General features: G+C 42.4%; 1 protein-coding gene across 6 annotated transcripts in view; it reads left to right on the forward strand.

Moving 5' to 3' along the window:
* Positions 1-15,436, forward strand: part of fam49al (family with sequence similarity 49 member A, like) — a 30,415-nt gene extending 14,979 nt beyond the window's left edge. For 3 of the 6 annotated variants that reach the window (XM_053861872.1, XM_053861873.1, XM_053861876.1), the window contains 10 exons: positions 2,277-2,356; positions 6,117-6,238; positions 6,725-6,830; positions 8,984-9,120; positions 9,190-9,267; positions 9,456-9,572; positions 11,269-11,348; positions 11,445-11,571; positions 12,912-12,982; positions 13,581-15,436. In XM_053861872.1, the coding sequence (XP_053717847.1) occupies positions 2,284-2,356; positions 6,117-6,238; positions 6,725-6,830; positions 8,984-9,120; positions 9,190-9,267; positions 9,456-9,572; positions 11,269-11,348; positions 11,445-11,571; positions 12,912-12,982; positions 13,581-13,644 (975 nt within the window). In that variant the 5' untranslated portion in view covers positions 2,277-2,283 and the 3' untranslated portion in view covers positions 13,645-15,436. Of the gene's footprint in view, positions 1-1,292; positions 1,373-2,276; positions 2,357-6,116; positions 6,239-6,724; positions 6,831-8,983; positions 9,121-9,189; positions 9,268-9,455; positions 9,573-11,268; positions 11,349-11,444; positions 11,572-12,911; positions 12,983-13,580 lie in introns of those variants that run through there. The other 3 variants (XM_053861875.1, XM_053861877.1, XM_053861878.1) reach the window with 3 other exon arrangements.
* Positions 15,437-16,041: the final 605 nt, after the last annotated feature.

Below are 16,041 nucleotides of genomic sequence, written 5' to 3' on the forward strand. Positions count from 1 at the left end.
GAAGATGAATCTCAAAATTTGATCATGTTGGTAAATTGAACCTGGATCACAGAAGCTAGATGCGAACCGCTTTAGTTTGTTTCTGCCACCATTTGATCAGTTCAGCTTCGAGATTTTGGGCACAGCTTGCTTACAGTTCATGGCTAAACCTCCCAAATGGTCAGCTAAAGAATAAATCAGACTGAGGTCATCTTGATACATGCAAGCTTGGATCCAGTTTGAGGCATCTCGAGTATTTAGATGAATCTGTGTCCTCTACTGTATGTCTGGTCCATAGATGTCCGGAAATATATACGGGGGCTCAAAATTGTCCATTGTTTCGATAATCCAGTGAGACACGGTGTCCCCCACTTTAAGCACTTGTACGGAATGCGGCAACAGCTAGCATAGGTCCGGCATGTGACTTTGTTCACTGTGTAATCTTGCACAATTGAAGCCATGTTTGCGCACTTCCCTTGCCACCAGTACCTCGCGCCTTCTAGCTATTGATTTTGACAACCATGATCCACTGATCGTGTCCCTGGAAACTGGTATTGTGTGAATGCCTCCTAACACAGGATCATTATAAATAACTGTTTTAACTTCTAAAATTGAGCTTTTATGATTCTGGTGTGGTTGGTCTCAAGGAAATAAACATAAATCAATTAATATGTCCTCCTCAGGCCTGAGATGAAATGCTGTCTTACTTGTGTAATTGATAGTAATACACATGTGTTTTTATACTATAAACTAAAAATAAACAAATAAACAAATTGTTAAAACAATACATTTTTTTTGCAGTACTGTGATGACGGTGTCAGATAAAATGTTTATTAAGCAAATGGTGCAGCAAACTGTGTGTATTCTTGGAGTCGGTCAGCTAGAATAGAATGTTCACACAGCAAGCAAAACTGATAGAAACGTCAGTGTCATGAAGTGCTGGCATGGGCAGCAGAAGGAGCCCGTCGTGGAGTATCCATAGACTTCTGGATGTGAAGCGCATTAGAGGAGAAGCTCCGCACAAAGCAGACTGTTATTGGGTTACTATAGTCATGTAAGTGGATTAAAAGCATCGCTCAGCTCTTGCGACTCCCAATGAGGGCGCTAAATGATTCACTGCTGGATTTAGGCCGCGCTCTAATCAAATACAGTATCAGGATGTGCACTGGCGGGAAGGTGGGCTTCCTCGTGTTTAGAAAGATGCTGGGGACATCACGTGGAGGACGTTGTCGTGTCCTGCTCGTGACTGCTCTGTCGCTCGGCCTTCAAAGTTCTGCGAACTGTATGTATTTTGTCATTTCCTCCCCGTGCAGGTCGCCAGCCATGGGGAACCTCATTAAGGTCCTTGGCAAGGATTTAGAGAACTGTCCTCATTTTTTCCTGGACTTTGAAAGTAAGTGATGAACTGGGGTCTGTGCACGTGTTTGTGTGCTTGAGAGAGGGGTGCTGGGATGGGCCACGAGCTGTCGAGCTGTTGATGGTGCGATGGAGTGTTGTTGTGGGTGTGGTTTGTTTTTTAAGAGCCTCTCTCGTCCCACTCTGACCTCTTCTCCCCAGATACACATGCTACCCTGTTGGCAGTCAATTCTACCTCTATATCTTGACATCAAATTTTTGATCTTGCAAAATAGTAAACTACCAATAGAAAAATCAGCTTCACCATTAAGAAACTTCCAAACAATGCTCATCATTAAACTGAGTGTGGATAACCAGTTCACCTTTACTGGGGCATTTTGGCTGCGACTGACTGCTGCGTTCCAGAGAAACCACTGTGAAGCTACAGTCACCACACCAAGTCATTTATCATTGCATTTTGCAGCATATCCAGATGTAACGGTACTGACACATCTAACTGAAGCAAACTGTGATTTGTGATGGCAGAAGCACTCAGACCCATCTGCATGCTAATGAAAATAAACACACTTCTTTTTGAAGAAGTGATGAAACGAAATTCTCCCTGATCTCCAGTTCATTTTTTAAAAAATGAGATGATCTGATTTTGAATCCTAAACATTTAAAACACAGTCCATTGACCACTCAAATAAGGGTGTGATTCAGAGGTGACCGTGAGGTCAGATGTCCCCCCAGACGTGTGAGTGGGACAGGAGCAGCTCAGTGTCATGTCACCATGCTTCACCCAGGGCATATTTCCACCATGCCATCCCAGCTACTACCCTCTCATCGACCACCGCCGCCCGACACATACGCACACACAAACGGACAAGACACAAACGTGCACAGGACCCCGCCACCCCTCCCCTCATCACCCACAGATCTCTCCCCTCTCTCTGTTCCAGGGGGCTCATGGGAAACCTCCTGAAAGTGCTGGCTTGCACCGAACTTGAGCATGGCCCAATAGTTTTCCTTGACTTTGAACGTGAGACCATCCGCTTCTTATCGTTGATTTGTTCTATTTCCTTTCTCTGTTGCCTTTTCTTTTCCTCATTCATCCTTCACAGCGCGCATCCTCACGTCTTTGTTTGACCTTTTACCCGCCGCTCTATGGGTTCTGCCCGTTGGACTGGCATTTTGAAAGTCACTTGGCTTATGTTCTGCAGTATGTCCCCATCCTATTGAGATGAGTGACGAGAGCAGGGCAAGGTGGATCCAGACCACCATAATCCTGCTGCTCGACTGCCCCTCAAACACTGAATGCCAGTCCATCAGAGGCATCTCTTGCTTAAAGGTGAAGACTTATTCAAGGCTCATCATCATCCTTGCACCTCCTCTGTCTCCCGTGTCAGTCCGTCTTGAGTGTCCAGCTGATGCTGTCTGTGCGTGTGTGAAAAACAAAGTGTGTTACAGTTGCACAGCAACAGCTGCACCGCTGCAGTTAAACTTGAAATGGACTTTTAAATTTTGCTTCTTTCTTTTAAAAGATTCTGCCTCCACATTAACACACCTGTGAACACAAGCTCAGTTTAGGTAGCTGATGATTTTTGTTTGCCTTTGTTGTTCAAACCAAACTTTTACAAAGCTATCGCTGTCACTTTGTGGCTCAACCAAACCGTGTTTGTAGTTATATGAGATGACCAAGTCATGAAACCAGCCCAGACGTTCATGGCAAATTCTCAAGACCAGTGAGTCCCAAATGATTTCAGAACAAGGACAGTTACCTTTTTTATAAACTAAATTCATCAGATTGAAATATTTTAATTCACTTATTCATTTTTAAGCAGAATGATTGCTTTATGCTAACATATTTGAGACAACTTTTACAATGAACAAAAACACCTGTTTAATTGTGAAATACTTTACATTAAATGAATGCTAATAAATGATACCTATAATATACATTCATTTGAATTTATTGTAATGTAAATGTTACAACGACTTATTTTTGGTATAATTATTTGATTTGAATGAACTATTTGTATGTACTATTTGATCAACAAATATTTTATTAATTTCCAAATTCAAAGAAAAGTTATTCTTGTGAGAAACTAGACAGTTCAAATTAAAGTGGGTGGCTGGGTTTTACAAAACATGCAGGAAAGGTGCGCGCCTCCTTGTTCTGAAAAGGAATGGGGAACACAGACTCATGTGACATGTCTTGATTGACAGGGACTACATGACGTGTTTTGTCAGATGTGGTGGAAGCAGAATCGGAAAAGCTTTTATGTATATAGATTCCTCTTGTTACGCAACAGAGTTTCAACACAAGGGTGGATGTTGCCAGAATGACGCAGCTTAAATTCAGGCGCTGGTGGATTTCAAGTGCCTTGCAGCTTTTTGATGTGTCTTTCTTGACCTGCTCCATCTGTGAGGCCCCCTGCGATGCACTCACCGCTGTCACCAGTTTGGTCTCAACACCGCCATTAACGCCTAAATATCATCAAACATGAACAATGTCCCGATGTTAACTCCATAGAAATACAAAAAAGGAGGTTATTTTGAATAGATTGATCAGCAGGATAAATATCGATTAATTAAATTATTAAATAAAATGGGGGAAAAAAGCAGATGATCTTTAAGTTAATTGAGTTGAATGACATCATTCCAGTTCAAACAATCCACCCTTACATTTCTGAGTTACTATGTAAAATACAGTAATATTGATCATATTTGTTAAAGCAAGTAAGTAACTTCTCTATTAGTAGCATAAGCAGTTCAAACATCATTGATCATATATGTTCATGCAATAAGTTATGCTTTATTTATAGTTTTAAAACAGTAAAAAAAAATGTTTAGTCATATCATTTCAAACACAAAATACAATGTATTCATATAAAATCACTGCACATTGTTTCTCTCTGCAAGTATTCCCTTGTGTGTAACCACCTGAAACAACTCAACAGCCAGTGGTCTCCAATGTTAACCCTGCGAAAACCTGCTGATGAGCCATCTTTACATTAGCTGCGTGTACGGCCCATGTTGCAAAGCCCAACATTCACGCTCCATTATCTCCCTGCAGGAGGCCAAAAATAATCAGCAGCGGTGAGAAGTGCAGCGAGCAGTGTGGGCTCTCTCCCACTCTCGCTCTCTCTGGCTACCTGAGTCACAGTGAATCCAAAAGCTTCACACAGGGAAGCAAACAAGGATGACTCAGGAGGAAAGAGGGAAAAGTGCGTCCCTCAAACACTGAATCCCCCGAGTGCAGCATTAAAGAGACATTGTCCCAAAGAATAACAAACAAATGGGGCATAGCTGCTGTTGATATTGACTCACAAGTAAATCTCAAGAGAACTCTTTAAATCCCACCTGAGTGCAGCTATGATGCATCATTTCATAGCTGCTAACAGAAGAACAGTTAATATAGATTTGTTTGATCATTTAGATCTTTTAATTTCCACTTTTGTGAGAGCGTTCTGTTTTGTGCCTGATAATTTACTCTTTATATTGCAGATGAGTGTATCAAATCTGATTGTTAAGACTTTGAAATCTAAGTTCCTTTCTTTTAATGTCAATGTGATGCGATTGGAAGTCTATGTCACGAGATACAATGTTAAGATACGAAAGATGAAAAAGGTAGAGGGAGTTTCATTACATTGTTTTGACTATTAGCAACTTCTATTACTTTTCATGAACTGGAAAAGCATGCAGAGAGGCAAACCTCCGCCAAGAAGCTCCAGTCAGCCGCTACACAAGGTCCCTAAATACGCAAAACTAAAATCCTGGGTCCAAACACCGATCTGGCACAGATGCCTAAAATGGTCCTTATATCTCAACATATTAAAGATTCCTTTAACACGATCCTGGATCTAGACGGTGGATCACTTGTTCCTTGTCCCACCTCACATAGTTCCTGAAATTAATTGAAGCTAATTTGAAAACCAACAGTGTGGAAAACATTACTCCTCTGGCAGAGTCAATGAATTGTCGTCACTTGGACATTGTCTTGAGTAATGGTGGCCTTACATTACTTTGACTTTTTAGCCCATATCAATGGCCATTGGTGTAAATATTGTGGTTCACTATTACAGCCTTGAATCCCCAAATTCTTCTGTCATAGGTTTGACTACAAATATCAAAATTCAAAATCTTTTACGCTTGAATTTTAACCTCATAAACCTCACAATTGTAACTTTTTTTTTTAATCTTATCCTGGGTCAATATGTATATCTTTTAATTAATGTCTCAAGTATTTGTCTGTCAATTCTATGTCTTGATATGGCGGATTTGGGCTCTGATAACCCCAAAAGAGACCAGTTGAAAAAAACAAAATGCAGAAGTGGCCTACCCTCAAATAACCATACCCTCGTACAAACATCAGAAAAGGTTCAAGGAAGCACATCAAACCAAACAGCGACGGCAAGTGATGAAGATCAAAGGCCGCTTCAAAGCCAGTCAGAGTCATTTGAATGGTTTCTTATCAAGCCAAAACACAACGTAAAGGACAGAAAATGGAAAACTTAGTCACTTTAGATTATATTTACATTGTGACACATTCACTGACAACCTATTGCAGACTTCTCCCACTCAGTTCTCTAACAGAACCTGACTTGGTTCTCATGCTCTTTCCCAGTTATGACATGTCAGGTACAATCTGTCCTTTTTGATCTTCCTGACTACTAACCGCTTCTCTACCCTTCTCTCCACTTTATAACACCGTCCCACTTCCATTGGCATGCCACTCCTGAACCCCTCACATCACATCTTTGCCTCCTCCCGTGCATCTCAATTCCCGCTTCTCTCAGATGCCCAGCCCACCGAGGCGGAGACGGCCGTGTGGAACCAGGTCAGTGCCGTGCTGGAGGAGGCTCACGGGATACTGGCAGAGCTGCAGTCTTATAATGGAGCAGGACAGGAGATACGAGAAGTGAGTGGGATGTGGCCGTACTACGATCAATATGTGCTGAACCACTGTGTTGCAGCGGAGGCCGTGTGCATAGCGTTATCTGGTGAAAGTGAATTTCAATACAAATTTGCTTTTGTTTTGGTTCCTCTTTGATCCAAAAGAAGTGAGATAAAAATGTTTTTGACTTGTATGTGAATGCAATATGTAAGCGTATGCTGTGGTAAAGAACAGAGGTCGTTTTTTGGGGGAAAAAAGCCTTAGAACACTTCTGTGTTGAATGTTAGAACCATTTGTGCAGGTATACAGTCCATCTGATGAAAGTCAACAGAGGAAGAGAGACTGGAGGAGATATGGTTCACTAACAGCATTGCTAATGGCTACAGTGTAAACATGTTATAGTCTAGAACAGGAGCCTTTTTGCATCTGCCATTCATTTGAAACTCTAAATGCTGTAACTTTACAAGGAGTGTTTTTGTTGTGAACGGGGATTGTGCTTGTTGGCTACAGGCTATTCAGAACCCAGGTGACCTTGCGCTACAGGAGAAGGCCTGGAACGCAGTCTGCCCCCTGGTGGCTAAGCTGAAGCGCTTTTATGAATTCTCTCTGCGATTGGGTGAGCATTTCCTCAATTGTTTACTCGAGTATTATTTTCTTTATTTCACTTTGTATTCCTCTCAAACGGTGCATTTGCACTTGCATTTCCAACCATCCATCCAAAAACTTGGATATGCATGCTTCCTGATGTATTCAGTTTCGCTCGTGTCTCGCACAGCTCTGTAGCATCCTGACCCAGCAGCCCGCGGCAGGTTGCTACAGAAACAGCGCTCGGTGATTGTCCAGCAACGATGGAGAAAGAGAGAGAGGCAGTGAGAGGGAGGCTGCTCCTGTTCTGCCTGCTAATAATATTTCAGGAACACTGTGTTCTCAGTTTACCAGTGAACGAGAACAAAGTCATAATTGATGGGAATGTATGGACTAAGAACAATGTACTGTAAGTCTATGGCACTGACCTCCTTTGGGAAAAAATGCTAATGTGAGTTGGCCCTTTAGGCTGATGAACAGTTGTTGTTATAGTAAGACCATGCTTATGGTCGATCTTGACATACAGTCGCTGTAAGTCCCTTTGTTAGAGGTCTGATGTAGACTTGCAGCCAAATTTCAGTTCGCAACGATAAAATACGTACCATTAAACAGACCTTCGACACACACAATCTGTCTCTCCTACTGTGAACTTGTGAACACAGATCTATTTTCTATTCTTTATTACATGTATTTGATTGACACCTGCTTAAAAGAGCGCAACAAGAACTGACACATGACAGTGACTTGCACTTTACCTAGTGTGGTTACATCCTCATCTGCTGCTCCTCATTTCTCTCCACCATACTGCCTTCACCTTCAACAGTACACAGTATGTGTACTGTACATACTGTATTGTTGAGTGCCTTTTATGTAGCAAGGCAAGCAACATGAATAGTTAAAGTGAAATTGGCTCCATTAACTACCTAAGATGACATTTGCTGTTTGTTACTTTTATTAATCAAGTTGTTTATCGCCTTATATGAAATATGAAATAGTTTTTTTTTTTTCTTCCTATGTTCTTCCTCTGTTTTATCTGCCGTTTACTGTATTATTGTGCTTGGGCTCTTTAGCAAACACGGCGCCTCTCACAGTCCGTCACCGTGGACAGGATCACAGCAGGAGGCAGAGTGGGTCGGAGCCCTGGCCCTGTCTGTATTTTTAGAAGGCCCTGTTGCATTTTTAATGCCTCAGGAGACCTCAGGCTGTCTGATTTGTCGGATGCAGTTGGTGGGTGAAACGCTGTGACATAAGGGATGCAAATAGACCACTCATGCAGGAGCTGCACGTCACACAGAGCTTGAGATGACATCCCACTGGCAGAATGACACCTGTTACTTCCAGCCCGGGTCGACAATTAAGGGTTGAAAAACGTCAAGAAAGATTAGCCTTCACAGACACTTGAGCAGTACACAAAAGTCACTGCGCAGCCTTGTAAGCCTGTTTGGTTCACAGCGCATGTTATGGTCCGATTGGTCATGGAAGAGAATGGGGCTAAATTAGCATTAGTTTTATTTGTAGCCAAATGGTCATTGAAGGATTTGTCTTGTTCACATGTTAGTGGACAACAACACTGTCACAAAAAACACAAAAAAAGTTATCGCGATAAATGTAATTTCGGCAATTCTATTCCATGTGTTGGACACTACAGTCCCTCTTGAAACTGTTTTATGAAGAAACTTGGAGTTTGTCTCCAACATCATTGTTTATGTTTAAATATAATAGTTCGCTAAGAGTAGAGAGGAGAAATTCAATGTTTCATGTCTCTTATAGAACCCGGACGTGTCTGACAGACTGCTCTGCCAACGATATTTAGGGGTTACGTTGAGCCGTCTGCTGTATCTCATGTCTCTTAACAGTTCACTTCAACTATGGACCCATCTGGACACATATCCTAGATGCTATTGAACAAATATTAGAAATGATGTGAATAATTGATCATTTAGTCATATTCCATTCTCCAAATCATCTTCTCTTGTGTGATGAAAAACCTTTTCACAACTCTCTCCTAAAATGGATGTTTTTCATTGCCTTATTGAAGATTTCACTAATACTTTAACCGTTTTAGAATTTGTGGATGGTCCCTAACCAGCGCTGCCTGAGAGAGTGTGTGATCAGTGAAGTTTGTCATTTGTATGTGATGACAGAATTTCAGGTGGATGATATGACCAGAGTGTCTCTTCACAGAGAATGCACTCCGCAGCCTGCTGGAGGCGCTGACGAGCCCTCCGTACGCCCCCATGCAGCACCTAGAGAGAGAGCAGGCGCTGGCCAAGCAGTTTGCTGAGATTCTTCATTTCACTCTTAGTTTTGACGAACTGAAGGTCAGGCTCTCTTGAGCTTCTGTCGCTGTAGAGCAACCCTGGTGACCACCGTGCTGTCCTCCCAAACAGATGACTAATCCGGCCATTCAAAATGACTTCAGCTACTACAGGAGGACCATCAGCCGGAACCGGCTGAACAACCAGCAGGTTTGTACCATTCATTATTCATCACTCGTGTGAAGGGTTGTTTCCTCATTAGAGGGGAATCAATATTTAATTTCTCCCAGCAGCCGCACGATTCCTGGGGAAAGACTGTGAAACAAATTGACATGGAAGAAAAACAGTCACTGACCACTGTGGACAAATGGTCTTGACACACAGGTTGTTTCTTGCAGCTGGAAGCAGAAAACGAGGTGAACAATGAGATGGCCAATAGGATGTCATTGTTCTACGCGGAAGCAACGCCCATGCTGAAGACGCTGAGCAATGCCACCACCAAGTTTGTGTCAGAGGTACGGTCTCAAACATCTGCCTGAGCATTGTTCTTGCTCAGGTTATGAGCTCAATTAGGTCTAGTAAAGCTCCAGGTGCTTTTAACTAGATGATGCCCCGACAGCTTGGTAGCTAGTTTGGGTATTTGTTGGGGGAACCCCAGGTCCATCAGTCCAAGCTGGACCAGGCACTCAGGAATTATTCTGCTGGTTGGAAGTGGAGAAACTGGATTGTTTTGAGAAATTCTGTGCACTCTGTCACTGTAACTAAGACATCAATGTTTTCAAAAAGTAACATCAATTCATTTGAATAGAATTTTTTTTTTAACACACTGACCAAGCCAAACTTGTCAAAACTACACAGTCACCATGATGCTCACTGCCCCGTCAGGCATGAGGATTAGCACACATCTTTGTGTGTCATAGCTCCCAAACCAGATGTGTGTCTAGCAGACTTTGCTGATGGTAGTTTCCTGTCCTCAGTCCAGTTTATTCAACAGGTATGGCCACTATGAGGTGCCATCACTCTCAAAAGCAAGCTCAGTTACGGTGACTTCCCTTGGTGCCCAGTCAACCAATCGTGGTCATTGATCACTAGAATACGGATTTGTCAGGAAAATGAACTTCAGGCTGCTAAGATTGAGTCTCTTCACATCAGACAAATGAAATTACAGGTGTTGTAAGAGTGTTCTTCTTCCCACTTTTCTTCTGTTCCCGGAGCGGAGCTTCCATTTCGCTCGGCTGGATCTGGATTCTATGTTACATATAGATATATATGGATTTAGTAATTGCTTGATAGTGTCGTCGACTTGCCGCATGTTCCACTTCAGATCAGAAACTCTTGATTTTCCATTTAGTTGTATTTAGTATTATAACTACTGCATGAATGTAGCTCTCATTTAATAACATTTTAAAATATGTTATCTCAGTTAAAAAAAGCTTCCCAATCCCTGCTCTAGATATATATCCAAAAATCGCACACTCAGTTACAAAGATAGTTTAGATGACGTAAATAAAGTTCCTAAAATATAGGTGTCCAAAGAGTGGAGACAAAGTTTTACCACAAGCACTTAAAAAGGCCATTGAAGACTGCATCCAGGAGTGTTAATATACAGTATGGTTTAACCGCAGAGAAAAGTCTTAAGCCTGCATCTTCTTCTCTATATCGTGTTTCCCTGGAGTAGTTGTCAGTCCGGTCAGCCCCTCACCTTCATGCCCACGTTGCTCCTAGTTTACACTTCAGTGCATCCTGATGGCCCCAAACCTGCTTATACTTTTTAGGCTGATGCATTATTTAGATTGCACAGCAGCCATGACAGTAGTCATGTATAAAAGTATTCCCACATCATAGTGTTGAATGCACTTTAGTTCCAAAACTAGGACAGTCCAAGGCTGTGGTTTATGAGCTAACCAAGGAGATACGGAGACTGCTCTACAGCGCTCTCTGCTCTGGACAGAGACAAATCTTTCAAATGATTCATTCACTTAGCCACGTGTCCTGAAAATTACATTACAACCTGTTCATCCAAATTCGACTCATTTTGCCCACAGTATAGCAGGGAAATGCAAACAATCGTAGAACCTCCTTAGCACAAGTAGTGATTCGTTTCAACGGACTATTATGGACTCCGCTCCAGTTTGAGGAAATGACCAGTTATTCTCAAACAGCTGGTGAAAATGATGAATTGGTGATTTTGTAATTATTGTCTCTCCTCAGAACAAAACATTGCCCATCGAAGACACCACAGACTGTCTGAGCACCATGGCTTGCGTGTGCCGTGTAATGCTGGAGACCCCGTAAGTAACCCCAGGCACTGAAGAAGTTGAAAAGAAAGGTCCTAACTCTGACATGACACGGCTGTAAGGCTCATCTCTGTCCTGACTTCCCCCCAGGGAGTATCGCTGTCGGTTCACCAACACAGACACCATGCTGTTCTGCATGAGGGTGATGGTGGGTGTCATCATCCTCTATGACCACGTGCACCCTGTTGGGGCATTCGCTAAAACCTCCAAAATCGATGTGAGTAGACTTCATAAGATAGCATTTCCTGTCACTTTGTCATGATGGCTTGTCGCTAGAGCTGGGTGATACGGCAGAAATAGAATATTACAATGTTTTTTTCATCTTCAATGTCGATTATTGGCAATTCTTTTTTGAAACATTGTTTTTAAAATGCCAGTTTTATGAGAGCATTTGTAAGAACTAATGAAAGCTAATGAGAAAAAACAAAGCAAGAGCAGGCTGAGCAGAGTCATCACGAATCTCCATCTCAGTTGGGTGATGCATCTTCATTTGGCTAAAAATGCAGTTTTGGCTGCTGGCCACCAGCACAGCTTGCTAACTGGACTATATTGTTCCGTGTCACGCCTGAGATACCTGACACCACTGCCACACAATCAACATTGAGACGTCTTTTTTTTTCCCCACAATATCTGACCAGCTGTCATCATCTGCTCCATGAGCTCCATTCCATCGTTGGTCATTCTCCTTATTATCTTTGTCTTCTTCTCCTTACTCTTCCAGCACCTGAAAGCAAGTCTCAGAAACTGATGTTCTGTGAACGGACACTTTGATGCCTAACGCACTCTCCCAGTGACTGTAGTTGCCAAGAACACCAACAAACAACTAGCCTAATCGGGGGTCCCCTAGGATTTCCTGAAACCCTGCTGAACCGACAATCGGCAGCTACCAGAAATTGCCCATGATAATGTATTGTGAATGATTCATTTTGCATTAATGTTATTTCTCATTCGAGCCCCTTTATGACTTTGATTTGTAGCTTGTTCTATATTTAGTGAATTGGGTCTGTTATGGCAGAGTCCAAAATGTTATGGATTTGGCAGAGTCAAAGTGGATTTGTGAGGAATCAGTTCTTGCAACGAGAGCGGAAAACATTTCCTAGGTGCGTTCACTGAACCCCATCATAAAACTCTAAAACTCTCATATGACGTCACTGAATTGAATACACTGAAGAGCTGAATCTTACCTGCAGAACTTATTTTAGTCTTCTTGTTCATAATTCTGATGTGCCAGGGTACTTGAGAGGACCTTTCAAGAACCAAGGCTGCAAAGAAAAAAAACTTGTGCTCTGCTGGTTCTGGTTGTCTGGAGCATGTGTTCATTTTTCTTCTGAAATATTTTGTCATGTCTCGTTCACTAGCTTAAGAAGCGACATTGCCTTTGTGTGATCTTGTATCTAACAATGTTGGGAAACAAGGATGTGATGGTGTGTCCGTGTGCCTAAGTGTGTGTGAGCAAGCGTGTTCGTGAGTGCACGTGTTGTTGATATCGTGTGAGATGTCCTGGTCAGTGCATTTGAAGGTTGTGACCTTTGTCTGATGTGTTTTTGTGCTCCACAGATGAAGGGCTGCATCAAGGTGCTCAAAGAGCAACCGTCCAACAGTGTGGAGGGTCTGCTTAACGCACTGAGGTGGGTTTCACTTCCCCTCCTGGCCTTTCAAACAAATCATGACAAGTCTGTTGGAAGCAAAACTTTTTGTTGCAAAACCTGTCTGAGGACCAAAGGCTTGGGCTTCCATTAAATATCAACTCTCAATTTGTACGGGGCACCAACTAATCTGAAAAAACGCGTTTGTAAAAATTGCCATGAGAAAATCAAAAAACATTCTGAACCTAACCTGTGAATGTCTGTGATGAAACTGTACTGTAGAAGTTACCAACAACCTGTCTTTACTGTTAAAGAGTAAACTTTCATGTTGCCAGTTTGATTGTTGCATGGTGGCTCCCCATGAAGCAGGATGACAATAAAGTGAGGCACGCTCAGGCAGCCATTTCCCCGGCTGACAATATTTTAAAACCATTTTTCAGTTCCATTTCCGACAAGCTCCACTCTCTAATGGCTTTCGCTATTGTTTTATCTCTATGGGGACCGTGCTTGGATCCACTGTCAATCATGTTGTTGCTGTTGAGATTCAGATGGGTTAAAGCTCTTTTTCTACCACCGGGTGTCACTATAGTGGACACATTCTGGACAGGTTTAAACGCTCCTCCCCTTCCGTCTCCCTCAGGTACACAACACGACATTTAAACGACGACAGCACCTCCAAACAAATCCGAGCTCTCCTGCAATGAAGAGGAGGCCAGCAGCGGACAGGAGGACACACTTGAAGAAAGAGGAAAGACAAGTGTGCGGGAAGAAACGACAGTGGCTGATGAACCAGTTTGTTTACAATGAACAAATTAGAGCTCAAACCTGATGACAATAATAAGAAGAGGAAAGTAATTATATATATAGTCAGCTGTCCATCATTCTGTCTCTCATTTTGTAAAGTAAGGAAAGCCAGAAGTATAGATATATATTAAGAAAACACTCACAGAGGAGCTAGAAATGAGAAGATATATTGCTAATTGAAAGGTCAGAGGTACAACAGAAGGTATTTTTGCACACAGTTGATGGACTAAACCTTTTTCCCATGATACGACACCTAAAACTGAGTCGTGCCGGTAGCGCCTCCTTCTTCAGCTGCACTGATCTCCAGGTGGTGAAGCAGTGTGATGGACAAACTCCGGAGATTTGCTTCCACCATTTTTTTTTTTTTACGTCAGTGCAGACGGAGAAGGAGACGACAGGCGCCAGAGTGTGAGGTTTTCTTTTTCTAACGCGGTTGTTCCACCATGTAGTTGCTGCCATCCATCCGTAGGAAGTTTGTACTCTACGAGGCAGCACAAACTATTGCTCCCTGTCCACATTCTGTAGGGCTCGATGATTCATTAGGAATCAAAAGTTAAATACCTTCATGAGAGAATCCTGCACCGTGGTACTGATGAGGTGATGTTCCTGCTGCCGTGTTTAATTTATTGAAGCCAGTTTTTACCTAACATTGCCATGAAAGAATGTCGGACAAGTTTTAAACATCAAAGCCCTGAATGATACTCCACGATTGTCAGACGGTGTCTCTATGTTGTTGCACCTGAAATCAGAATGACATCGAACCACTCGCTATCTGCTCCCTGTGCACAGGGTTCTCAAATATTTTAACTTTTGATCCTTACTGGAATGTTAACTGGACAATGCAATGGTGCTGGGGAAGCTCCTCACTCGTAGAGGACAGCAGACACGGTGGAATTTGAGAACTCGCAGCACTCATTTACACATGCAGCAAGAGGTGGTCGTTGATTTAGTGAAGAAATAATTCTCAAAATCCGCATTGAGTCTTTAGGTTTGATGACACAAGTGGGAAGTAAAAATTCTGATTTGCTTCAAAGAAGATGGAAAAAAAAAATAAAGTGCTGGTCTTTGTCGCCCTCAGCCTCAATGCTCATCTGATGGCCTGATATATTTTCTATACAGGAGTATGTGCACATGCATACTCTGTATCAATATTTAGATGGCATGTAGTAAAGGTCGGACAGAAACATGTAAATAAGGTGTTTTTATTCATTTTTAATTGTCAGTGATGCTGAGATGGGTATGTGTTGTCTCCATGCGTTTGGCTCGGACCATTGGTCTTCGGTTCCTGAAGTTCTGCTTCATTGTTGTGAATGAACGCTGAGGGGGAGCGGGACGAGGAGAGGAAAAGGGTTAGGGGCGGGCGTTCCATTTTGCTTGTTATTTTGTACATTTTGTGCAACAATAAACTTGTCATTGACTACATTCAACCGGTGTGTGCTTGTTAATGAGATCAGAACTATATATATATATATATATATAATCTGGTAGCCATGTCGGCCACTGAGAAGATGTAATGCGCTCGCAGCCCAACAGGGGGCAGTAAACCCTTCCTAAATGAGTAGGTGCAATCCAGTGCCTCATCATTCCTTTTAAACCTCTTAGGGACAGACTCACTCCTCACTCCTGTGGTGTAACATATTGTAATGGTTAGGATGTGTGTGTGTTGGGGATCTCGCGAGAGTGGTGAGGTGCTGGGCTTTTGTTCGAGTTCCGGGTGAAAGGTTGTGCGTGCGACTTGAGTTTTGGAGTTTTGGAATAAAGAAGCATCTAATTCTCATCCGTCTCATCCCTGAATCCTCCGGACATTAAATTATGTTGGGAAAGTGGACTTTTGCAGCCTAAATGACGTTTTCAATTGAAGCATCGCACATGTTCCGCCTTCAGCACCATATCCTGGCGGTGTAGGCAGCGCGTCATGTAAAAGAGAGGCTCAGTGATTTATCACTTTTCAATATGAAACCTGTCATCATCAAAAACTCAGAGAGATTGTAATAGTGCACCAGAGCAGGCATACTGTACATAATTCAGTGCAACTCAGATTTGATTTCAACGATGCTCAGAAGGTTCAATTGGGTTTTTGGAATGTTCTATAGTTGCCCCATGGATTTTCAATAGGGTTGCTGAACACAACTGAATCTGAATGAAGAAGGCTCTTGAACAACATGGTGTGACCCAGAAGCTGCTGCAGCAGTTATCAGCAGTCATTTTTATGAACATTTGACGGCGGGTTTTTTAATGCAGAACAAATATTCTTATTCTTCAAGTACTTTTACCGTACTCGATAGACAAAGTCTGCA

The sequence above is a fragment of the Synchiropus splendidus genome, chromosome 4 (assembly GCF_027744825.2).
Source record: "Synchiropus splendidus isolate RoL2022-P1 chromosome 4, RoL_Sspl_1.0, whole genome shotgun sequence".
NCBI lineage: Eukaryota > Metazoa > Chordata > Actinopteri > Syngnathiformes > Callionymidae > Synchiropus > Synchiropus splendidus.